At 41.2% G+C, this 25,109-nt stretch overlaps 1 protein-coding gene across 4 annotated transcripts in view; it reads left to right on the forward strand.

Moving 5' to 3' along the window:
- The window catches only part of wwp2 (WW domain containing E3 ubiquitin protein ligase 2), a 60,392-nt gene extending 38,345 nt beyond the window's left edge, over window positions 1-22,047 (forward strand). For 2 of the 4 annotated variants that reach the window (XM_046037401.1, XM_046037402.1), the window contains exons 11-24: window positions 5,836-5,890; window positions 7,589-7,670; window positions 9,198-9,326; window positions 10,720-10,798; window positions 11,493-11,564; window positions 11,995-12,083; window positions 14,756-14,915; window positions 16,852-16,985; window positions 17,495-17,635; window positions 17,724-17,844; window positions 19,493-19,597; window positions 19,738-19,834; window positions 20,338-20,410; window positions 21,209-22,047. In XM_046037401.1, the coding sequence (XP_045893357.1) occupies window positions 5,836-5,890; window positions 7,589-7,670; window positions 9,198-9,326; window positions 10,720-10,798; window positions 11,493-11,564; window positions 11,995-12,083; window positions 14,756-14,915; window positions 16,852-16,985; window positions 17,495-17,635; window positions 17,724-17,844; window positions 19,493-19,597; window positions 19,738-19,834; window positions 20,338-20,410; window positions 21,209-21,308 (1,437 nt within the window). In that variant the 3' untranslated portion in view covers window positions 21,309-22,047. Of the gene's footprint in view, window positions 1-5,563; window positions 5,587-5,835; window positions 5,891-7,588; window positions 7,671-9,197; window positions 9,327-10,719; window positions 10,799-11,492; window positions 11,565-11,994; window positions 12,084-14,755; window positions 14,916-16,851; window positions 16,986-17,494; window positions 17,636-17,723; window positions 17,845-19,492; window positions 19,598-19,737; window positions 19,835-20,337; window positions 20,411-21,208 lie in introns of those variants that run through there. The other 2 variants (XM_046037404.1, XM_046037403.1) reach the window with 2 other exon arrangements.
- The last annotated feature ends 3,062 nt before the right edge of the window (window positions 22,048-25,109 follow it).

Here is a 25,109-nt window from a genome sequence, read left to right on the forward strand (position 1 = left end):
ATTGATTCATGCCCCCTCCCTTTTTGTAACCCATTTTCCCACACATTTACACTCTCACACCCAAATGTTCCTCCTCATTTTACTCTCTCAATCCCCCCCATCATACTGTACGTCTGTCTGCCTGTGGTCAGTGTTGACAAACAAAAATACAGTTCTCCGCAGTGTCAGGATTAATTGAGGTTTTCATTTCACCAAAGGTGACATCGCACACGCTCTGTCCACGTTAAGGTTTCGGTGTGGGCTGGAAACTTTGCCTCCTTCCTTCGTCCTGCTCTGCCCTTGTTCCCCTCCTCCTCTCCTCCCTTAGCCTTGTGTGAGAAAAGCCAATAGGCAGGTCTACCCTCCTTGCTGATAGTACACTGCGCTGTCTTGGAATGTCCTCACTGCTGATAGCACCAACTATTTATGGCCCCAGTGTGTGTGTGAACAAGGAAACACACGCACGCACACACGCACACACGCACACACACACACACACACACACACACACACACACACACACACACACACACACACACACACACACACACACACACACACACACACACACACACACACACACACACAAAAGAGCTCATAGTTTAACTGTGAACACAACCACATGTTCTTCTGCCCCACTGACACTCACTGTGTGTGGACACACTGTAAAAAGTGCCCAAAAAAATTACTACAAAACTTCTCTGGAATAATCATTTCTATATATATATATATATATATATATATATCAATAATCTTGCCATTACAAATCAGCAGATGTCTCAACAAACTTAAACGTTTCATTTACGAAGGCGTTCAGGATAATGTATTTATGTGTGCTAATATGGATGCTATTGTATGTAAGTCCCTACTATTAAATGTCTTGCGCGTGTGTGCGCAGATGTGTGTAGGTCTCTGCTATTAAATCACGTGGTGTGTGTGTGTGTGTGTGTGTGTGTGTGTGTGTGTGTGAGAGAGCAGATGTGCTCACAGGGCTGTAATGTCGAGGTCAAGTGCCACATTTCTTTTCTGTAGCACATGACAACCAAAAAGGGTCAAGGGGCCGGTTCTCCTCCTAAATGGACCTTGGCTGTGTAATGGGTCCCTGTATGCGCACACACACACACAGTGCAAAGTTGTTTCTGGGCAAACTCATAAACACAAGCACCAAAGCATGCATCCATTGAGAATTTTTATGCGTTAGTTACACACTGATACTACTTTTTAGCTGGTCGTGTGTGTGTGTGTGTGTGTGTGTGTGTGTGTGTGTGTGTGTGTGTGTGTGTGTGTGTGTGTGTGTGTGTAAGTAATTGCAGCTCATTAGGAACCCCAGAGAGAACAGCCTCAGAGTCATTAACTGCTGTTTCCGGCTCTCCCCTCTCTCTTCCCCCCTTCTTTTTACTATCCTCCCCATCGTTCTGTCCCTTTTCCAAAATCCCCCCAATCTCCATTACCCTCTGAAAATCCCCCTTTTCTGCACCAAAATGTCCTTATATTTATCTTGGCTCATTTAAGATAACCTCTCCCTCCTTTCTCTTTTCTGTTTTTACCACCCTTCATCCTCTGCAGTCAAATCAGTCTTTCGTTCCCTCCGCTCACCTTCCCTCAGTTGCCTCCTTCTTCCTCCCCCCCTCCCCTCTCTGACTCTCTGTCCATTCTCGTTGGAACAAGGACCCTTAACAGCTGCACCTGAATCAGCCCTGTGTTTTATCACTTTCACCGCTGAACAGAAAACACACACGTCCACACGGCTGAATGTCACGTTCATTCATGTTTACACACAACCCGTCAGTGCTCATGTTTCCATAAAGCATGTTTGTAATTGGTTTATGCCATGAAAGGACAATGAACAGAAGTTGCTCTAAGTGCACTGATGCTGGTTTTGTTCACATTATTTTGAAAGTCTAAAAGAAAGTCCTATTTTAGATGTATACATTTGTATTCACGTGTCTTAAAGCTGCATTCTGGCATTTTCCATACTGCAGTAAGAAGCCAAAGAATGCCAATTTGTTTACTTTTTACTCATTAAGAGCAACTTTACACACCCAACCCTCTCTATTTAAACTTTTTTTTTCTCTATGGCCATAGGTTTTAATGCAGGACAATTACCTGTATATGAATGGATAGTGGAGAGTGTCAGTGTTGCACGAATAGAAGAACCATGTCGAACGGACACTCCAGTGTGCTGTCAAAGTATTTTGGAACTATAGTTCTTAATTTTGGGGCTTTTTGGGATGTAAACAGGAAGAATAATGTTGCTGTGCAGTCAGTGACTTTGCTGTGGCCTACAACTTAAGCCCTGCTTTTTATTATTTATTTATTTATTTTTACATTTGTGCAAAAGGTAAAACTTCAAAATTAGCTAGTAGAAGTTCCCGTTTGCAATGTATCCATGAATGTACAGACAACTACCAGTGGATTACTTTGACTTTTCAGAACGGAAATTGGAAAGAATGCTAATGCATGGGAAGTCGCACTGAATCTAAGTATATCTGGGTGTTGACTGAGCTCTGATTTGGAGAAGGGGTACCAATTCAGCTAACTTCCAGTTGTTTTTAGAACCCGACATGCATCTGTCTCTTTCACCTCATGCCTTTCCCTCCACACCCCCCTTCAACTCTCCTGTGCCCCCCTTTTTGAAAAACGTTTCATATCTTGTATAATGGTGACTTGTTTTCATTAATGTTTAAATTAGCTGCTTTTGTTTAAAAAAAGACTTTCTCAGTTAATAATGTTAAGTTATTTCCTGATTAATGTAAAGATAGATGGTCATTTACAAGATTTCAACTCAAAGGTTCACTTTCTAGATTTTTCAGCACTTCCAGCTTGAGCTGAAATGATTAGTTGCTTAATCAAGCCAGGGGAAAATTTGTTGGCGACTGATTCTATTATGGATTAGCTGTTGTCATTTTTTAAGCAGAAATGCCAGACTCTCTCTGGTGTCCAGGTTCTTTATTGTGAGGTTTTGCTGCTTCTTTGTCTCTTGTGATGGTAAAGTGAATGTATTTTGATTGACTGCACAAAACAAGTGATTTAAATGGGGGGGGAATCCACTATTTTTAGGCATTTTGTAATATCAATCAACAAATCAGGAAATATTCTGCAGATTAACTGGTAATAAAAAATAAATGTTAGTGACAGCCCAGCCATGTCTCATGGTGTCATTACAAGAAATGCAGTTAAAAGCTCTGGAAAAACCTTGTAAGTGGACCTTTTGAAATATTTTGTTGCACAATTTCCAAGTGTCTTCAAAAAAAGCTCTGTTTGTTAAAAGCAAGTGTACTAAAGAAGCACTGGGTCAAATTTAGTGTGTGGATCTCCATCTTAACCCCCCCCCCCCCTGTTCAGAATATATAATATTATTTGGGAGAACAAAGCAGGAAGATGCAACTTTTCACCAGCAAAACTATTTTCTAACTATTGCAGATTCTAATACGCAAACCAAAGTTTAACTTTTTCAAACAAAAACTTCTTGGCTACATCAGTCTTAAACACAGATGAGTAAACATGTTTTTAAAGTGTTTGAACGCTGATGAACCCACTGACCTCCCAAAGTTTACTGGATCCCTCATGTTCTCTCTCTCTCTCTCTCTCTCTCTCTCTCTCTCTCTCTCTCTCTCTCTCTCTCTCTCTCTCTCTCTCTCTCTCTCTCTCTCTCTCTCTCTCTCTGCCACTCTGGAAAACGAGTGGCAGGTCGTCTTTGCAACAGTAGTTATAATAGTTTTCGTTTCACTAATAGGTTTGCACATCTTCTGAAGCCACAGTGGTGGTAAAAGTGTTAACATGTCAAAAGCGACTAGCTGAAATTGCCATTTTCACCTGTGGTGCCTGGCCTTGAATCAGGCCTTCATGGCATATTCCTTCCAGATCCATAACACCCAGCCATTATTTCACACGTTACTGCCAACATGCTGCTTTTCCCTCTCTTCCTCTCCCTCCCTTGTTTTCTCAGCCTCTCTTTCTTTTCCTCCCTCCAGCCTCGCTCTGTCTGGAAGCTGCTGAGGAGCTGAATGGTCAGAGCCAGGATGAAGTCATCATGTCTTTATATCATTATATTCTCCTTTTACCTTTTTTAGTCACAGAAAACCCATAAGGGTGGGGCGCCGGGGCATAGATTGGCTGTCGATGGGAGCGACACACACACACACACACACACACACACACACCCTTTAACCCTGTTGTGTGCCCACTCTCGCTCCACCAGCAGGCCCCGTCCTTTCCATCCCGACTCCCTCAGAGTTTCCATGACAGAGCCATTTTAAATGGGCACAGTCACATTTCTTTTAGGGAAATGCTGTGTAAAGTGACGTTGACATTCAGTGGATAATGCTCTACTTTATGGCTTCTCAGGAAATAATCATCACTTTTTGTGGTGCATGTCTCAGTGAAAAAAAAAAACCTTTGAAGGTCCACCAGTTTTCATTTGGAAAATGGTGGTTTAGTGTTTTTTTTTCACCTCAGTGTAGCCAATAAAGGAAAACAAGCGCTACCTGTGCTGCCAAAAGCTGCCTTTTAATAGAAGGCGAAGCGACCAAAACAGAATTTTCCCACATTTTTCTGCTAATATTAATATTGAGGGTTGTTTGGCTTCTTACAATCACAATATAGAGCTCACGGTGTACCCACCATTTTTATTTACAGCACCACTACATCTTTAATCAGCATAACATGTTGTCATTAGAAGGGCCTGTGCTTGGTGGTACTGGTAATGATTTCGAAGTTGTTTGCGACACACCTAGACCAGTTTGATAAACATCTTTTACCATGAAAACCCATCAGCAGCCGCTTACTCCCAACAAGCGTCTTTTCAGCTACTTTTCCACTCAAGCTAATATATTCATGTGGGTTTGCGTGTGTGTATTCCAACATAAGAACGTACACATTAACTGTTTGCCACTGACAAACTTTCCACACAGTGGCACACACACACACACACACACACACACACTTTTTTTTTCTTCTGTGTGTGTGTATATAGGAGTGCAGGCTGAGTAAACCCCACAGTGGTTTCCAGGCCCAGGGTGAATAAAGGTGCCTTTTGTCAGGCCCGGGTGGGTTGGGGCGGCCGGTGAGGAGAGGTGGGGTGGGTGGGGCGGGGGTGTCCAGTCTGGAACAAGCATGAATGTTCCCTCAGTTCCCTCAGACATCACACTTCCCTGCCTACTTTCACAGCAGCATTAGAAGAGAGCAAGAGAAAAGAGGAGGAGGAGGACCTCAGGGTGGGGTAGGAAGGGGTGCCAGGGTGGAGGAGGAGGAGGAGGAGGAGGAGGAGGAGGAGGAGGAGGTGGGCTGTATTTGAGGAGGTGAGCGGGAAGCCGGGGGGGGTGGGGCTTGCATCCAGCCAGTGAGCTCATTGGAACAGCGTTGTTGTTTTATCCTCCTACCGAGCATGTCGTTTTTGGAAAGCATACGACCCGCCGGCCATCCAGCTCCCTCAGTCGCCCCTTACCTCTGCAGCAGAGAGGAGCCACCCCCACCCCTTTCTGCCCTCCACACTTACACAGACACACATACACACACTAGACTTACCCACAGATTTCATCCCTGGTTTCGTGAGTTAGCGAGGTCAGGCAAAGACTTGATTGTCCAAGTTTGGGACAGCTTTACTGAGTGAGTTTTACCGGCGTTTTGAAAATGTCTTATTTTTTCTTGCTCGACTGAACTCTCCTCGGTTTTCCCCATTTTCTGTATTTTTCTTTTTTTTTTTTCCTCTTCGTCACCCTCCTGCGGCGGTGAGAAACCGCGTGGACAGACGTACGAGGACAAACGCTGAGAGAAAGCTGGAGAACGAGAAGAGAGGAGAGAGACAGAAAGGTGTCCTAACAGGATTTGTTTTGTCTCTCTCTGTTTCTCCCTCAGCCGTCCGGTGCTCCGGTGGAAAATGATCCTCTGGGCCCGCTGCCTCCTGGATGGGGTAAGTTTGCCTGACACACTCCTTGTACACACTCTCCAGACAAACTGCTTAACTGTTATAAAAGGGTCTTGAGGTTTGGCTTCTGTCAACAAGCTAGATTTTGATCAGTCTGAAAGTCCTCCGTACCTGCTGGAGGTGTCTGGTGTTGAAAAAATCAGTCAGGACTGCATTCTTAAGGCTGAGCGGTAGGTATTTTTGACGGCTCTTGCCAGTAGTCAACAGTGAAGCAATGCAATTTGTCAAGATATGAACAGTGGGTTCTCCATTTAGGTTTAAGTAATTCAAAATGTGCTTTTCATTTCTGCAGGCAGCTGTGAGGGAGTGAGGTTACAAAATGTTTGCAGAGCGGCAGTGTTCTCTCTCCTCACAGAACTCGGAGCACATTTTTGATGATTTTTAAGCCTTTATGCAACATCAGAAACAATGCTGGATTTAGTCATCGTGTAGTGCCCAGTGAGCAGCTCAGTTGTTAAATGATTGATTTATGTCTCTGCTCCTGATCTGGATTTTTGGATCCGTTGTGGATAAATATGTCTCTTGGTTTCTTTTCAATACTCTGCTCATGTTATACCAATTTATCACTGTATGCACTCCCTTTGCTCTAAAGTCCCCAAATTACAGAGGCCGCGTTATTGATGGGGCTCTTCATCATCCAACATTTTCCCAAATGAGTAATGTAATCAGATCCACGCGGAATCATGTCACACACATTCATTCATTCATTCATAAACGAACGCTGCTGCCAGCTCCTGTCCCACCAACATCTTCACAGACTTTATTACACAGCCATGTTCTCTCCAAAAACTCTCACTCCCTGCCCATGATGCCTTTTCAACATGTTGCGGTACCTCAAGACGAAAACCTCAATTATATCACTGGCTCGGATTCGCTTCTCTGGCGCTCTCTTTTTCATCTGCGGTTGCTTTCCTACTTTTTTTTTTTTTTTTTTTTCTTTCAGGCTCAGATTTTTTCTTAAAAAGAGAAATATGGGAGAAAAGAGGGAACGATGGAGGAGAAGGAAAAGAGACAGGAGCAAATGAAAGAAAGTAGAAATGGGGGGGATGGTTTCAAACTGCATAGTGAAGTGGGGGTGGAGTGAGTGAAGGAGAAAGCTACTAAGAGTTGCAATGTGAGCACTACTGTTTCTGGGCTCTCCACACACTCCTGTTAATGAGAAAAAGATGTCTGAGCGACGGAGGGAGGAGGATGGGGCACCAGCTACTCTCTCATGAGACCTGTGGCCTACCGTACACACACACACACATTTCACACACTTCCATAAAATGTTATTGTCTGTTCTTTAAATGTAGTTGTCTTTTTGAATTGAAGTATTGGCACCATGTTTAATATTTGCTCCCAACATCATGGACACTTTCAAACACCCCACCACAGCCTTAACTCTGTACACATTCACTCACTCACACACACACACACACACACTTAGGTTTACCCTGGTGAGGCACTCTGATCAAGCCACAGTGAAATATCACACAGACTTGATGGTTTTCTATCATGGTGGTGAGATTTTTTTTTTTTTCTCTACCTCCCAAATAAGAGAGTGAGCGCAGTTGTTGCTGCCAGAGACTCTCAGGTGACCCCTCTGATCCCAGTCGATTTATTGTGGCGTTAATTACAAGTTTTTCAAAACTCATATTAAACGCATCTAATCGTATTGTCTTGTTCTGTTTGTGCCCGCAGAGAAGCGTCAGGACAATGGCAGAGTGTACTTTGTCAACCACAACACACGAACAACACAGTGGGACGATCCTCGGACCCAAGGGTGAGACCTAGAAAAAGTACAAGTGTGTGTGTGTGTGTGTGTGTGTGTGGGTGTGGGTGTGCATGTGATTGTTAGATGGTTGCTTTGGGTGTTTGCTCGTACTGAACAAGATACACATCATACACAGTTTAGTATGACGGCAGAGGGAGTTGATCAGGGGTGTCCTGGAATATTTTGGAATTCAAAGAGGCGTGTTCCCAAGACAGGAAGATTTGACAAATTCTCTGAGGCAGTCCAGGGAATTTGAAACATTTGTGAGTTTACGGGAACATGGCAGGATTGAATTTAGTTTACAAATTGACTGTGCTGAACTGAAAAACAGCATTGGTAAAACTTGTGTGGGAGTCCTAGTTGTACTGTAGTCCATCTCACTCCTCCCCAAACTCTGAACAACCAGAGATGGATTTGGAAAGTTTTGGGGCTTTAGGCTGATATCCTCTGATCTGTTTATTTGTTTATTTAATCATTTTTCTGGCATCACCCTCTGTTTCTTTGACATTTAAACACTCGTTGAGCTCTTTAAATTATTTTCCTCTCACCTCACTCATTCTAATTGATCCTCTGACTCTCTGTCAGCCACTTGGTTGGATGAAGTAAACTTTACACATTACAGATTTTTTTAGGGTCAGGCTCTTGAACGTGCAGGGCATCTTCCTCTCTGTATGACATCATAAGAGCGAGCTGGAGATGTGGTTACTAGCTCCAGATTGTGCCTCTCATCTATTAGCATTACATTCAAGTCACAGAGCTAAGTATCGCAACCTTTGACAAACCCGAAGGTTGTTATACAACACTTACTGCTGTTCTGAGGGTGTTTCCAGAATCCTCCAAGACAAAGATTTTTAAACCGTTTCCAAACAAAAAAATGCATATGGCCTAATCTGAGTGACATGAACCAAAATGTAAACATTTCTATCATTTCTATTTCATATCACCGTTCATGTCCATGAAAATCTTTATATTTTTCTTGTGTCCAGCTATCTTGGTTGTAAGCACAACTTGAGTCCCAACTTGTGATACAGGTTAAAAAGCAGACTGGGTATTTTTTCCTCCAGATGGTTGGAAGTACCTTCAGAACAGCTGTAAGTGTTGTTAAATGATCTTCTGTGTTTGTCATAGATCACTGGGTATTTCTTTTACAGACAAACTAATGCGCTGTGATTCGAACATGAGAGTCACAAACTGCAGCTAGGGTGGAACAAGGATTCTTGGCCACGTTAAAAATATTGCTGAGTCACTATTTTTTATGATAAAATAAAATTTTATACGGGCCTCTCCCGCTGTTGGCCCCACTAATGAAGGCCCTCTAGACTTTATTCTGTCTTCATCTCCAGTGGTTCGAAGCAGTCTGAATAAGTCAGCCATGCCTTTGGGTTCCTCGGTAGAAACAAACTTCACCTGAGCGTGGGTTTTGTTTTAGAATCCAGGGCTTTAGATCCACAGGTTGGCAGGGAGGTGTGTTAGTTTCATCCCCAGGACGGGGCCCCTCCGGCTGGGACCGTGCTCACTGCCCTCTCCCTGTTGCAGGATGATCAAGGAGCACCCCCTGCCCCCGGGCTGGGAGATGAAGTACACCGCTGAGGGAGTCCGATATTTTGTGGACCACAACTCACGCACCACCACCTTTAAAGACCCCCGACCCGGGTTTGAGTCAGGGTAAATATTCTCTTAGCCCTTCCTCCCAAGCCTGCTTTTTTTTAAATTAATATGTCGCAGACCAAGGCAAAGACATTCTTAGGAAGTGATCGCTGTCATTCAGGTCAATGAAAAAACAAATATAAAGTGAACTACTTCTTTTAAATTTTTAAAATGATTTAATGATTTAGCCTAGGTTTGACATAAGTGAATTGCAAATATTAATTTAAACAACCCCTTATTTTGTGTAAACCTTAAAAATCATGTAGGAGGTCAAGATTGTATGTTAATCTAAACTACATCATCTTTTAATATTTTTTCATCTGCATCTTTATTGAATTCATGTTTTATCCATTGCTTTTCATTTCTTTGCCTATTTTAAAATACTTCTTTGGGTCAGACAGTCAGCGTCACAGATATTTTAACAAAAAGTCATATTTTATCACAGCAACATGTTCATGCTGGCACACACACCTCTTCCCCGCAGCCTGTGGATGTTTGCCTTGCCTTGAAGCAGTCTCAAATCTCACCACAAAAGTCAGGAGAATGTGCAGATGTGCAACAACAGATCCACTGCAGACTGCACTGCTGTGTGTGTGTGTGTGTGTGTGTGTGTGTGTGTGTACGCTGGTGGTTGTGCCTTTCTGTGTTTATGTTCGGCATTCAGGTGTGCATTAGCTTGTGGTGTGTGTTTGTGTGTGAGTGAGTGCATCTGCAAGCTGCTTTTCATGCTGATCTTTGAAAGTATCTTTAGGCCGGTGCTCATAGAGGGCTTCTGAAAGAGTTTTCACTTTTGCACTGGATCCTGCAAGAAAGTCCGTGGCCAGCGCTCTGCCGCTGTGGTCTCCATTTCCTAACCCAAACCAAGATGTGCCTGGCAGCTCGGCGAGCACAAACCCAACGCATTAGAGGCCTCCTTCTTCTTCTCTCCCCCCATTTCAGTCTCTCTCCTCCCTTCCATTGTCTGTCTAACTTTCGTTCTCTCTGTGTGTCTGCCTCTCCGGTGCTGACAAGGCACATATCCAGCGTGTGTGTGTGCAGCGGGTTGGTGAAGCTTATACTAACACAGCTGCAGACCTGGACTCAACCTCTGTCTTTGAGACCCAGACACACCACGTTGTTATTTAGAACAGAATGGCTCGTGTGAATTTAATATTTACTTTGAGTCTCTGGCCTGCAACCTAGAACTTCAGGGCGTCTTAAAGGAGACCATCGTGGTTGTTGATCAGCCGACCAGATAAGGGCCGAAAACACAAGACACCAAGGCCATCACTTTGTGTGTTTTTAGATTATTAACTCTGGAGTTAATCCAACAAAATTGACTGAGTTCCTCTCTTCTCTGTCTTTGTGTGTGTGTGTGTGTGTGTGTGTGTGTGTGTGTGTGTGTGTGCGTGCGTGCGCGCTGTGTGCACAGGTCGCGGCAGGGCGGCTCACCCGGTGCTTACGACCGCAGCTTCAGGTGGAAATACCACCAGTTCCGTTTCCTGTGCCATGTAAGTGTTAACTAGAGTCTAAAGCCACAAAAAAACTCACAGCTCACCTTGCTCTTTGTGTTGATGTGTATTTACTGGAGTTTGGGTCTGTTCACCAAAGTAATGATGTCATATTTTCAGACAGATAGAAGCTCAGCAGATAAATCAAAAACTATTTGCCTGACTGAGAAAATATTTTTTTATTTTGTAATGTCAATCCAGTTTGGGATTGCAGAAAGCTGCATTATTTTATTTTTGTACTGTTAGATTTGCTGTCCTGCCTCCTTTCTTGGCCAGGTCGCCCTTGAAATAGACATTTTATCTCAATGTTTTTTTTCCCCTGGTTAAATTAAGGTTAAATTAATTTTAAAAAATGTAGGCAATATCTTAATAATAATAATAATTATAAACTGCATAATATTCATCATCAGTGGTGGACTAAAATAGCAGGATCAGATACTGCTTAATAAAAGCCAATAACTGTACTGAATATGTCATTGTAGGTTAAGTACTCACCCATGTTCAGCTTAGAAAGACTATGGGTCAGAACTAAATTAGGGTTAAAGTTAGAAGTTAAGGGGCTTGTGGTAACCAGCAGCTGTCAGGCTTTTCAGAAGCTCATACCTGTTTAACATTTTATTTTTCTCCATATGGTGTTCTTTTATTGAATAAATCTAACTTCTTGATTTATTATTTTGATTTTGTCTCTGTCTAGTCCAATGCCTTGCCCAGCCATGTAAAGATCTCCGTGTCCAGACAGACGCTGTTTGAGGACTCATTTCAGCAGGTCAGACACGGACAAAACACACATCTGTCCTACACTTGTATATAACTACATTAACACCATCTTGTGTTACAAAGAATACTGGCAGTCACAGGTGACATGAATATGTTTACAGTCCACAGCAAAAGTAGTGATAGTTGGATCAACCAGATATATTCCCATTTTTATTCAGAAGTGTCTGTAATCATGAGTCCATACGTACAGTAGAAAGATAAATATTCAAACATCTCATAAGAATGAGATACATGAAGGTTACAGCATCGAGGAGGAATACATACAAACAAGACTTCACACAATAAAAAAAACTAAAATCATCACTCACTTCTTTTTAAAGGTGAAAATAAGCGTTTGATCCACTTTGTATGTGACCATCTCAGATGTTGCCTGTTAACAAATATTAATATAATTAATGTTATATATTTTTTGTCATCAGATCATGAATGTGAAGCCATATGACCTTCGCCGCAGACTCTACATCATTATGAGAGGAGAGGAGGGGCTGGACTACGGCGGCATCGCCAGGTGAGACCAACAGCTAAACAAATGTACCCTTCTCCTCCTCACATTCAGATGTTTTGTGTGTGCTGCGACAGGTTTTTTCAGGGACTGTAACTTAACCCAATGATTTTTTTTTTTTAACATTTGTTTTTAATGTTGGTGATGGTGTGTTTTTCCTATCCCTGCTACTTCTCCATCTCTGCGCCAGCTTCCTCCTCCTCTAGAACCAGCTTTTAAGTTTGCACTTCCAGGCAGTATTGAAACTATTAGAACCTATACTATAAGATCGTAAAGAGGCAGTGGGACATTAGAGGGTTCTTGACTCAAGATCCTTATTGTTACGTAACTTTTTTTGTCTTAGGGTAGATTGGCGTGTCAGAATAATGTATGCGTGAGGGTGTAATTCTCACTGGTTGCCAGCAAAGGTCATACTGTTATTGACTTAAAGCCCCTTTAAATGTTGCTTCCTGAAACCATAAAACACTTCCCACCCCTTTGCAGCATTTCTGTCCTCCTTCCCTTATCCCACTCCTCCATCCACCCATCACATGTATCCATCCTGCGTCTGCTGCGTTCCAGGTCTTCCTCTCTGTATATGTTATTTTTCTGTTGGCGGTGTTCTCATTTTTTCTGTTTGGTTTTGCATTGTGTCTCTGTCTCCGGTGTCACGTCAGTGGTTTTACCCTATGGTAGGTGACATCATGCTGTTCTACCACAGGGTAGAACCACGGACGGGATGTTGGGAGGTGTCTGCGTCCGTCCGTCAGTCCATACCCCCCTCCCATAAACCCCAAGGGGGAGGGCAGGGGCCTTGGGAGCGCTTGGTTCTGGTGGTGGTGCTGCTGGTGGGCCCCTCATTCAGTCTAACATGCATCCTTCCACAGTCTGTTTGTGTCTTTTTTATTCTGACTTGTTGTATTTATCCTTCACTTTGTATGTTCTGTCTTCATGTAATTTATATGTCAAATTTAGATTTTAGGATGTGTGCAAATGTGTTGATGTACTGTATGTTCTAATGAATACAACTATCTGGAGTAGGCTGGTAAAAGTCTCATTTTTTAAACCTGATCTACACAAGACTACCATAAAAAAATTAAGAATAAGAGAAAAGAGTGTGATTCTCATTATAGTAATAATTCTACATAATCTATTTTCACATTTTCATTACCACTCTCATGGCTCTATGTGAAGCTTAAGATAGCAGATGACTGGCTTAGCTTAGCATGACTGGAAGCAAGGGGAAACAGCTACCTGGTTCGGTTCAGAGGAGGCAAAATCACCATCACTTCTTAAGCTAAACGACTTAATATATTATATCTTGTTTGTTTAATCCGAACAAAAAGTGTACAAAAATGACAATTCACAATTTTACATTCTATTCAGATTTATTAATATAGTGCCAGTTCACAACAAAAGAGAGAGGAGGAGAAAAAGGGCGAGAGAGAGATAATTAGTAATAATTAGAGAATAATAATTAATTACTAATTAAAATAACTAATAATAATAGCAATATTAATAATGATAATAATAATAGAGCTAATAATAATGATTGTAGCAGCGGGTGTCAAGCAGGAACATGGGGGTAGCAGTCGGCCCTGCAACCACAGATCCAGACCCCACAGCTCCGAAGCCTGAAACAACCACCGAAAGTGATAGGAGGAGAAAAGAGAGGGACGAGAAAGCACAAGACTACAGGAGAGGGAGGAAGTTGAGTTAGTTTCATCCATTAATGGGACAAGAATGCATAGAGAGGGAGAGAAAGAGGAGAAGAGAGGAGCTCAGTGCATCATGGGAAGTCCCACAGCAGTCTAGTCCTATAACCGCTAAGTGATAATTACGTTCAGTATCTCTGGGCCAGGTGAAGTGACTTCCTTGTGTCGCCACTGTGAGTAATGAAAGCTGTAGACTAGCTAAGTCTGTTTTCTCTAATGTCATTCAGGATTCATTCATTCAAAATTGAATTGAATTCATTCAGATTTGGAAATCTTTTTATAAAATTGTTACATCAAAACTGACTTAATTTAATCTGACAGTATTAAACAAATCAAATTAGATTTTACCTAGCTCAGTGTTGCTTTACTGGGGCCACCTCATCACATTTAGAAGGTGTTTTTTTTTCAAAATAGAATATCAAAAAAATCAAATACCATATTAAGTGAAGGCAACACTGGAAATCCATCTTCAGTGGTGTCAAACAGGGTAATTCAGAAAACCAATAAACAAACTGCGAGGCTACTAGAATATTCAAACATATCCAGTGTGTCATTCCTCTGAAGAGGGAAAATTACTGCGTTTCATTGTCAGTTTTATAGTTTATTATTATTTTCTTCACTATAACCTGCTCACTGATCATGTGCTGTCCTTGGATTAACTGTACTGTGATTATTGTTTTGTCAGTATTTGTTATAAGATGCGTTTTTTTCCTCCATCATCTATTTGTCACCTGTTTTTATCTGTTCTTGCTCCTGGACCACAAAATGTGTTTGTTTTTGTTTGTTTTTTGTCCCCACTGACCACATTGTCTCAGTGACGACACAATCTCCTTCACTTCCCCCACTTATTCTGACAAGTTAAATCGCACTATCCTCTAACATTGCACCATTTTACATGTTGATTCCTGACATCCCTGCTGTCCTCTCTCAGCCACTCATATCTTCCTCTCCAGCATAAATATCTTCTGTCCTCTGGCTCTGCAGGGAGTGGTTCTTCCTACTGTCCCACGAGGTGCTGAACCCCATGTACTGTCTGTTTGAATACGCCGGCAAGAACAACTACTGTCTGCAGATCAACCCGGCCTCTTCCATCAATCCCGACCACCTCACATACTTCCGCTTCATCGGACGCTTCATCGCCATGGTGAGCTTCACTTTGGAATAGTTTGATTAAAATCATACTTACGATTGGACTTGCTTTCGGGGATGTTCAAGGTCATAAAAACTCAACTGCCACTGGCAACGTGTTCAGCTGTTTATCGTCCACCTCTGGGGTAAAAAGAGGACAGCAGTTTACAGAAATTGTAGTTGGTAAGACACTTAAGACGCTGTTATTTCTATTGTCAATTTTTTCAGTTAATAGATTAATCCCCCTCTCAGGGCGGACAGACATGCAGTACATGTTGTGCATAGTAAATAGACCAGCATAATACAAAACAGTAAAGGCATGCATGTAAACGCATTTGACAGCTGGATCCAGAATATGATTTCCTTTTAAAAATCGGCACAGAGAGAAACATTGTGTCCTCATGTGTGTGCTGACATATTTATGAGTTGTTTTTAAATATGGATTTTGTGAAGCCCAGCTCTTATTCACTTGCTCCATTGACATGGTTTCTTTTTTTATGGTTATATTTGTTGGGCATTTGATGGCAACATTGGAGATGTGGACAGAGGGAATGACAAAGGTTAAAGGACGCTGCGGTGGGGGCCTTTTTTTGTGTTTTCAAAATGTGTACAATTCTATACTTTTTAACCTTCAGAGTCTACACTATATACATGCTGTACAGTATGTACTATAATGTCTCTCTCTCTGGGCTCAACTCCAGAACGCTGTAGGCCCCAAAACCGACACCCTCCACCCCTCCTTCCGTCTGCCACCCCACCCCTCACCCACACCATGACCTCACTGCCGCACCCAGCCCACACCCGCCAGCAGCTGCCTATATTAAGTCCTAAAATGCACTTTGCTGACTTGCCTTATAAAGATGCTTGTCTCTACCAAGTCTCAGCTACCAAACCCTCTTAATGTCTCCTTTTCCTTCTCCCTTCTCTTTTCTTTACCTTTTTTGCTTTCCATCTTTGCCCCTCACTTTCCACTGACACCCTCTCCTCTGTCTATAAATCTTCCTGTGTGTGTGTCTCGCTGGCTGTGAGACAGACACATGGTCAGTCAGGATACAGTAGGACAGAACAGACCGTGACTGAGTCAGTCAGTGGGCGCCTGTGTTGTTCTTGGCTCATAACAGCTCTGAGCCCTCTGTGGACCGCTCCGTCTGACTGAGGCTACTCACCCTACCTCTCTGTGAACACACACACACACCGGGGAAATATTATGACTTGGTTTGAAGCAGTTTGAATGTGTTTGTGCTAAGTGCACATATGAGTTTCAGTTAGCCTAGCGTTTTGTCTCAGTATCTTGATCTGATCTCAGTGACTCCTTGTAATTTTCCCCATGAGAATAAGGATGAAGGGTCGAGAAGAAATCACCAGAATGTAATTTGGAAGTCAAATGTGGACATGGCAGCAGCTACAATTCAAACAAGTCAATTTCCCTTCGGACCAATCAGAAACAACACATCTGTCATCATTTGCAGCTGTAGTTGTAGAGAAAAAATAAGTGTTTGTGATACATATATAAATTATCAGTTGTTGTTTTGTCCCTGTAACTCCATGTATATTTAAGCCAGTGTGGAGTTTGTGCTGGTAAATGATTTCGACAGGAGAAGAATTAAATCAGGATGCTGTTATCCAGAAATAAAAAGTCCATTCATGTTCTGTGTAATGGTGGCTGGCTGTTAAAGCATTTATAACGCTTGAATGGGCAAGAAACAATCCCCGGTGAATCATCAGTACAAATACTGAGCGACTGAGAAAAATATATGTGTAGTTTCTCAATAACAAATTTAAACCATATGTCACAGTAACACTTTAATATCACAAAATTACAGCAGGGGAAAAGTACCCCTGCCATATCATTTAGGTTTAGTGAACCAACAGTGTTTCTTTCTGAATTTGAGATGTGAAGACCAGGTGACGTTCCTCATTGTGGTTTCTAATGAAACAAATTCTCCCTGCAGGCTTTGTACCATGGAAAGTTCATTGATACCGGCTTCACGCTGCCGTTCTACAAGCGAATGCTGGACAAGAAGCCCACACTGAAAGACCTGGAGTCCATAGACCCTGAGTTTTATAACTCCATCATGTGGGTCAAGTAAGTAACGCAGGATGGGTTACCTCTGCATGTGTGTGTTATTGTTCTTTTATGCTCACAACAGTAGAAAGTGGTGGAAAATATTCTAAAAGGGCATTTTTCCAGGCCTCATTTCTTCTTCAGTGTTTTTTTAATAACTCTCTGTATTCGTTGTTTAATTGAAAAAAAAAAAAACAGGACAAGAACAACCCAGATGTGTAGGTCATTATGAAATGAGTCAATTACATGTTAAAAAAATAATTAAAACGGTTTGCTACTTAATTATCATACTATCGACAGGAAAAATGGCTTGAAATTCAGTCTTTCCAAAACACGCTTGGGAAACAGTGAGAGCCTGATTTTCTCCGTCCCAGAGAAGTTAACAAATCACTAACCCACTATTGTCCGCTTAAAAGGTGGGCTAGCTAGTGATTTTTAAATCAAAAGGCTCTTCTTCTGGAAGAATTGTAACAAAGGCCACTGCATTATACATATTTAGCCTGTGTTTCTGTTTGTGTGTGTGTGTCCAGAGAGAACAACCTGGAGGAGTGTGGCGTAGAGCTGTATTTTGCACAAGACATGGAGATCCTCGGGAAGGTTTCCACTCACCAGCTGAAAGACGATGGAGAGAATGAGCTGGTCACCGAGGAAAACAAGGAAGAGTACATCAGGTAAGCTAACATGAGCCGCTACAGACAGAGAAATGATTTCAGCGACCGAGACCGAACCATAAAAACCCACTGCTCTTCCTTCCTTCAGCCTGCTGACAGACTGGAGGTTCACCCGTGGAGTGGAGGAGCAGACCAAAGCTTTCCTGGACGGCTTCAACGAAGTGGTACCTCTGGAGTGGCTTCGCTACTTTGACGAAAAGGAGCTGGAGGTGAGAAGGAGCGGGAGGGCTGGGGGGAGAGCCAGCAGGTTTGTCAGTGTTTGAAAACCGATGAAACAAGGTCCTTTTTGAAAATCAGAAGAAAGGTAATGAATTTAACGTTTCATAAACATTCCCTGAATTCAGTTATTAGCAGTCTTGTTTTGTTGCCCAGCGATGATGGTTAATGGATTTTGATTTTACATTTTTCCTTAATATTGACAGAAATACCGATTTTGTCAGCTATGTTTCCTTATTTTACTGTTTACAATACCCAATGGTATAAAAATTCTAAATTTAGCTTTCTGGTACTTCCAGACAAGAGAATTTCTTCTTATATTGGATAAATAATAATAATAATAAAACTGTCATTCAAAAAAGATGTAGCACAGATGCAAGCAATTGGAAACAGCAGAAATGATTTCTTAAAAGAGACAAATAAATGGGAGATTTTAAAATGAAATTGTTATGGCAGAAAATTGTGTCCTCTTACAATTAGTCTTTTATGTGTGATCTTTTAATATGATCATTATTACTAATTTTGTTATGGCTTAAATAGATATATTTTAGATTATAGATACATATGTATTGTGTTTTTATCCTTAACCTTTCGTCTCCTGTAATTCTCATATTAGTCTGTCCACATTTACTAGTGTTTAGGTCAGAGCTGTGAGATTGTTTTGGTGTTTTCTCTCTCTTGTTGTTCCTCTCCTTTCCTGGAATGTGCATTCAAGGCTGAGAGAGGATCTCTGTTCCCCAAAACATAGAAACTTAGGCTGTGTAAATGATTATGCATCTTTGCTCGGGGCCAGATGCCCAAAGCTGCCCTAGACAGCAGGTCTCTCGACCAGCTGTGTATGTGTTGTAGTACTTCTCTGTTTATTCTCTTTTATTAATAAATTCTTCTAAGACAACGGTTGGTTGTTACTCAATTATTTGCTTAATCCCTCACCAGCTAGATACAAATTCCACAACATAAATTACCAGTAAATTAAAAACTATGGGTGAGGGGAAATACAGTGAACGTTTCTCGATAAAAGCAAGTTTGAAAAGATCATCTGTAAGTTCACATTCTCAAATTCACATTCTCAAATCTACTGGGAGAATTATCCAAAGTCAAAACTAATTGCTCCTCTTGGGACAAATAGCGTTCTACTTGACTTGAATTAACTGAAATTCAGGGGTGTATGAACTAAGCAGCATCACCATCAGCGATTTCTACATAAAAACTGAGGAGGTGAATGAGAAAGAAAGTTCATACTAATTCAAATCACCTGTACTATGTGTTCCTGCCTATTTGTCGTCCGTTAAGCTCTCCCAACAAACAAGAGCCAAAGGTTTTCTGAGATTTAAATCTGCTGAAAGTAACCTTTAGTGAATCCCGGCCAGGAATTAGTTTGTAAATTGTTCCTGATGCTAATTGATGAGTTTCAGGGAGCAATTTGCTCGTCTCTCCTTGACTCCACCTGCAGATGAGCTTTCATCTTAACGAGTCTGTGTCCCAGCAGAAACTAACGGTGAATTAAATTAGTCTGGGACATACTGTAACTCACTGTTTTCAGCGCCCTGTCCACTGATGAGTCAGACAAACACAAATATGAAGAATAAAGGACACACATCTGCACTGACTGGAGTGTAAATGTCATCTTGTTTGTTGCAGCTGATGCTGTGTGGGATGCAGGAGATCGATTTGGCCGACTGGCAGAAGAACACCATCTACAGACATTACACCAAGAACAGCAAGCAGATCCACTGGTTCTGGCAGGTAGGGACACACCGTGGTTCAGTGGGCACAAGGCATGATCTGAACACACACACATCTGCTGTGATGAAGTATATGTGTTCCTGTGTGTATGAGCACTGAGGTGAGTTTGCCCAGTGAGTGACGGAGTTGTGTTCCTGCAGGTGGTGAAAGAGATGGACAACGAGAAGAGAATCCGTCTTCTTCAGTTTGTAACAGGAACCTGTCGGCTGCCTGTCGGAGGCTTCGCTGAGCTCATAGGTACACAACACTGACTCAGACAGCGCGACACACATGTAGGACTGTTCAGTGCCTTTGTTCTTTTGTGAAATAAGAATATTTGACATAAGTGATGTCTGTGACATAAGTGTTATCTACGAATGCAGATTTTTCACATTATAAGCATCCCAGCCTTTCTATTATTGTACCGTAGGCGTTTAATGTGAAAAATCTACGTTACTTTTCATTAACAGTAGCTTAACATAGGTCGGAAAAAACATTTAACAGGTGGATGAAATGGCTATTTCTGTTAAAAAGAACAATCATACTGAACGTACTGTGTGAGCAGTTGTAGTAGGCTACAGGTAAATTCACATCCTATTAGTTTTATTACACATCATTTTAACTCTAGCTTTTGTATCCATATTTACAGTATAATTTCATTAAGGTGTTTCCATTTCGAAGACAATTATGATGAAACAAAATCAAGCTGATATTTGATGAAATGACACGGTATTTCTTTTTTTTTTTTTTTACCTCTGCAGGAAGTAATGGTCCCCAGAAGTTCTGCATAGACAAGGTGGGGAAGGAGACTTGGCTTCCAAGAAGCCACACATGGTAAGCTGCTGCCACATCTGTTGGTAAACTTTGTGCAGCATATATAATCAAAGGCCCAAGTGTTGCTGAGTGATGTGCTTTAAGAGGAAGACGTTGATGATGCGCCTGAAAGCTCCCAAAAGCTAGCAAGTGCAGTGCACCATTAAACTTAGATAGGTCGAGGATGAATTCCAGTGCTCAAAACATTTGTTTATTTGTTTGTTAATAAATACATCAATCCAGAACTGGTCTGTTAGATAACGTAACCTGCTTCAGTACAAAGTACACATTTAGAATGACTGTTGGCCATTTCTAAAACCTGGTAGTTTTTTGTTTGTTTGTTTCGATTGCCTATATCCAAATTTGCTTAGTTGAAAAAAAAATCCACAAAACCCTTAACTGGTATGATAGTTTTTGTATAATTGTATTTATAATCTCAAATCTTTTCTCATCATTACACTGCATCAGCAGTAACTTAACTACAGCTCTGATACAGCTGTAGGAGAGTGAACAGTTAACAGTGAGGCCTGATATCAACGACATAAAATGACAAACAGTAGCACTGGATTACATGCTGCATCATGTCCAGTGAGTCCCTCGTGTGTAGGTAGGACATTTGAATCCAGCACAGGAATGGCAGACTCTGTCGCTGAAAATTAAAACTCATATTCAAGATTTCACCTCCAGCATCTTTTAACTAGCAGCAGCCACAGAAGACTTTAGATTTAGTATGGCTCACACAGCTCACAGACTCGTTGTACTCTGTGAATCCACAAAGAGAGAATGACTAATAGTGACCTGCCTGTCTCCTCCCCCCAGCTTCAATCGCCTGGATCTGCCGCCCTACAGAAGCCTAGAGCAGCTCCGAGAGAAACTCCTGTATGCCATCGAGGAGACGGAGGGGTTTGGACAGGAGTGACACAGTAAACTGAGACAAGACGGCTAAAGGAGAACAGTGGATTCAAGGGGATAGTTTTTTGTTATTAATTTGCATTTCTTAATCACAGGGCTGAGAAATCACCTGTCATCTATAGCCCCTCGCCTGTGGGAGGGTCCTATTTGTGAACTGAATCATGGGATAATCATGATGAGCTAGGAGACGGAAACACAAGAACATAGAGGAAGAGCGTGAATGCTTACTTGTGTGTATGTGTGTGTGGTTGCTTACATTAATGCCATTGTGTATAGGCATTTAAATTGTGTGTATGTCTATGTGGGAAGGACAGGATGGCACATACAGAGAATTATATTTGACTATAGTCTCACCCTCCCCCTCCTCACACACACCTGTCCTCACTGCTTAGAAACGCACCAAAACCAGACAACAGGATAGTTTTAATGTCGTCAGCGTCTAACGACAACAGCACAGCTACCCACAAATGCAGTATAACATATCTACCAGAGAGAATTACATTTTTTAACTTTAATTTTAAAGTGACGAGAGAGAGAGAGAGAGAGAGAGAGAGATGTGGGGGAAAGAGAGGCGGTGAATGAGTGCATGTGTGTCTGAAACAGAGTGCTGTTATCATGAACTAGTGCGCCTCTTTTACAGAGGCTAGACAGAGGAGATGTGATTTTATTTTTTATTTTTCTGTTAATTGTGAAATTCAGCATTTTTCTCCTGTACATAACTAAAATAAATGAGATTTCAGTCTTGACTGTGTTGATGCTTTTTTTGAATAGACAAGTCATGTGACATGTACAGAGTTTATATACACCAGAATAAGCCATGCAATTTGAACAGTCTTGTCATTTAAACTAATGAGATTTGTTTTGTTCATCCACCAAAACAGCAAATGACAACACAAAAGGCCTTTTTCATTGAGGTTTTACAGTAGATGGTGTGAGTGACCTAAGCGGTAATCACCACCCCATTCACTCCCGGTGTTGGCTCTGAGGCTGTAGGCACAGTGGTGCTTTCAGCTAAATGCTAATGTCCCCATGCTTACATTCTCACAATGGCAATGTTAACATAATGTTGTTGAGAAGGTATAATGTTTACCATGTTCACCATCTTAGTTTAGCGTGTTAGCACTGTAACAAAAACATAAACACAATCCATCCAATAGATGCTGAGACATTTCATAAACACAAATGTCAACCTCAGAGTGGCACTCAAGTCACTGGGATTCATCCTCTGGGGACCGTGAATGTTTGTACAAAAGATCATGCCATTCCATCAAATAGTTATAATAGAGATGTTTCTGTCTGGACCAAACTGACTGACATTGCCATCTAAAGAGCTGTGCAGCTAACGTTGCTAAAAGTATACGCACATCAAGTACATGATGAATGAGTGAATAGAAAGAAGGATGCTAAGCTGCTGCCCCTGACACCTGTGTTGATGTGAAGGTTGACAGGAGCATAAAGAGCACGCATGAAACCCACTAACAGGCAGGCAGAATAGAGTAACTCCAAACATCCTGAAGTCTTGTTACTGTTTCGCTCCATAAAAACACAACTTTTACACCTCTGTTTTGTTGCTATAGCATGTGATCTGCATCGTTTTATCTCACTTACCAATGCAGTTTGAATATTGGTCTTGAAAAGATTTAGGATAATTTGGGGAATGGTGATGCATTATTACACTGCCTTTGGACCTACAAGCTAGTGCTGAATTTGTACACACCGGTAAGAACGGTTAAAAGGGTAATGATTGTGAATGTGGATAAAGCTGTGGCAGAACGAGACGCTTTTTCCTACACATTTGGCTGGTTTGACTGGCAGGATCGTAATTGAAAATATAGATTTTAAGATGACCATAAAAACTAATGTTTCACATATCACCATTGTTATCACCAGCTGTCCAGTTTGCAGCTTCATAAGTAAGAGTGGTGTCACAGAGTAGGCTACGGATCACATAGCTTATCAGTGGGTTGTTTATAAAGTGACAAGAAACAACCTCAAATACACTGAGGTATGACTGTACCACCCTGATGAAAGCAAGTGAAATATATTTGTGGAGTAAAGCATGGTATATAGTGTATATGTATAGTACAAGCAGTATGGGACTTGTTTAATCATTTAACCTTCTTGAATATGTTATTTTATTTTCAGAATTGGAATATTCTCATGATTTCTTTTGAATGGAGTGGTATTCCTCTGCAACTCTGAACTCATTAGTTTTGACAGATGGGGAATGCACTGGGATCTGCAGCTCCGGCCAGTGTCAGCTCAGTGTGTCCGTAGAAGAAATTATGACAGTTTGGAGCTAAGTCAGTTTCCACTTTTGCGTAAGAGATGCAAGTGGATCCAATGAGCACAAAGGGGCTCAGTGTTCTTCTGATGGCCATTGCACCAGTAGCTGCAGCCAAACAGCAGCCCTGCAGTGTTTGCTAAATGTGAGACATATTTGACTGATGGAATCAGTGAGTGCCAGTCAGTGTTTGACCTGCATGACTGAGACTGCCATATCAAGCAGGCACGGGTCAGGTTAGAACAAGCATCATGACCTGAGGTGAAGCTTCAGTCACATCAAATTGGTGCCTACACAATTCCACTAACCACTCCTCTTCCGAAATGCTGCAGTTTGCTCAGTTGTGCAACTGACATTTAGTGATCATGGAGTCAGTTCAGATGTGTGGTACAAACTCTCCAAATGTTTCTGTTTTACGTAGGTCATACTGTAGTACCGAGGTCTGATGTGTGTCCAGGTAACTTGAAGATATGTAGACCATCAGTTTGATGAGAAAAGGTGATTTCTGAGTTGATAGAGCTGAGGGATGAAAAACTCATTTAAATCAATGTTTTGACCACAGGTGTCATTTACACTTGGGACGCTGGGGACATGTCCCCATCACTTCTTGAAAGCATTTGTTAAAAATGTTCTGAAAAATAGCTTGCACCAAGAAATGTTAACTAACAAATGAAAATGTTTTGAGAAAGGTTTATTTGCACAATAATAAAACATGCCATGCAATTTAAATATAGAAGAAACAATTGTGAAATGTCCAAAACAAAGTAACTAAATAAAAACAAGCTGCTGATTAATGCATTATATTCTGTAATATTTTTATATTTACAAATTGTCACCTACCAGCTGGATTTCTCGTTATATAAATAAAGACATTTCCACCATACATTTGAGCTGAAAATGTCTCCAGAATGCAGGAAATTAAGTGTTTAATTCTCAAAATCCTCAGAATCCCCACTCATATATTTCAGCATTTCACATTTCTTCAAAATAGTGTTAAAAATCTTCTCAGGACAGTCAGCCTCGTGACACACTTGTATCATCACGCCCCTAATCTGAGCTTTAATGTCCCCAACACTTTACAACACAAAGTGATGCCCTTGGTTTTGACTGTACTATCACTTTAATATTTTCATAGTATAATTGAGCTCAATCTGTGCTCTTTATGCAGATGATGCATGCAGGCAATGTCCAATGATTCTGATCTTCCATTTTAAATTTGCACTTTTGTATAAACAATTTAGCCTCCACTATTTAACACTCACTATACCCAAAATTCAGTTCAATATAAATACAGTATAAAGTATTTTATAGTACTTTTTACTTATTACTATACTATTACTATACAACTATAGTGTACTTTACACTATTACTATACTGTTCTATTATTTTTTTATTTTTGAATGGCGTTTTAATCTGGCCTTTTTTTCTTAAAGTTTTTTCTTAAGTGTGTGAATTGTATTTTATTATTTAAAGAATTCATACAGTCAACTGGCAGAGTTATGTATAATAATTATTAATTGAATA

The sequence above is a fragment of the Micropterus dolomieu genome, linkage group LG22 (genome assembly GCF_021292245.1).
Source record: "Micropterus dolomieu isolate WLL.071019.BEF.003 ecotype Adirondacks linkage group LG22, ASM2129224v1, whole genome shotgun sequence".
NCBI classification, from domain to species: Eukaryota; Metazoa; Chordata; class Actinopteri; order Centrarchiformes; family Centrarchidae; genus Micropterus; species Micropterus dolomieu.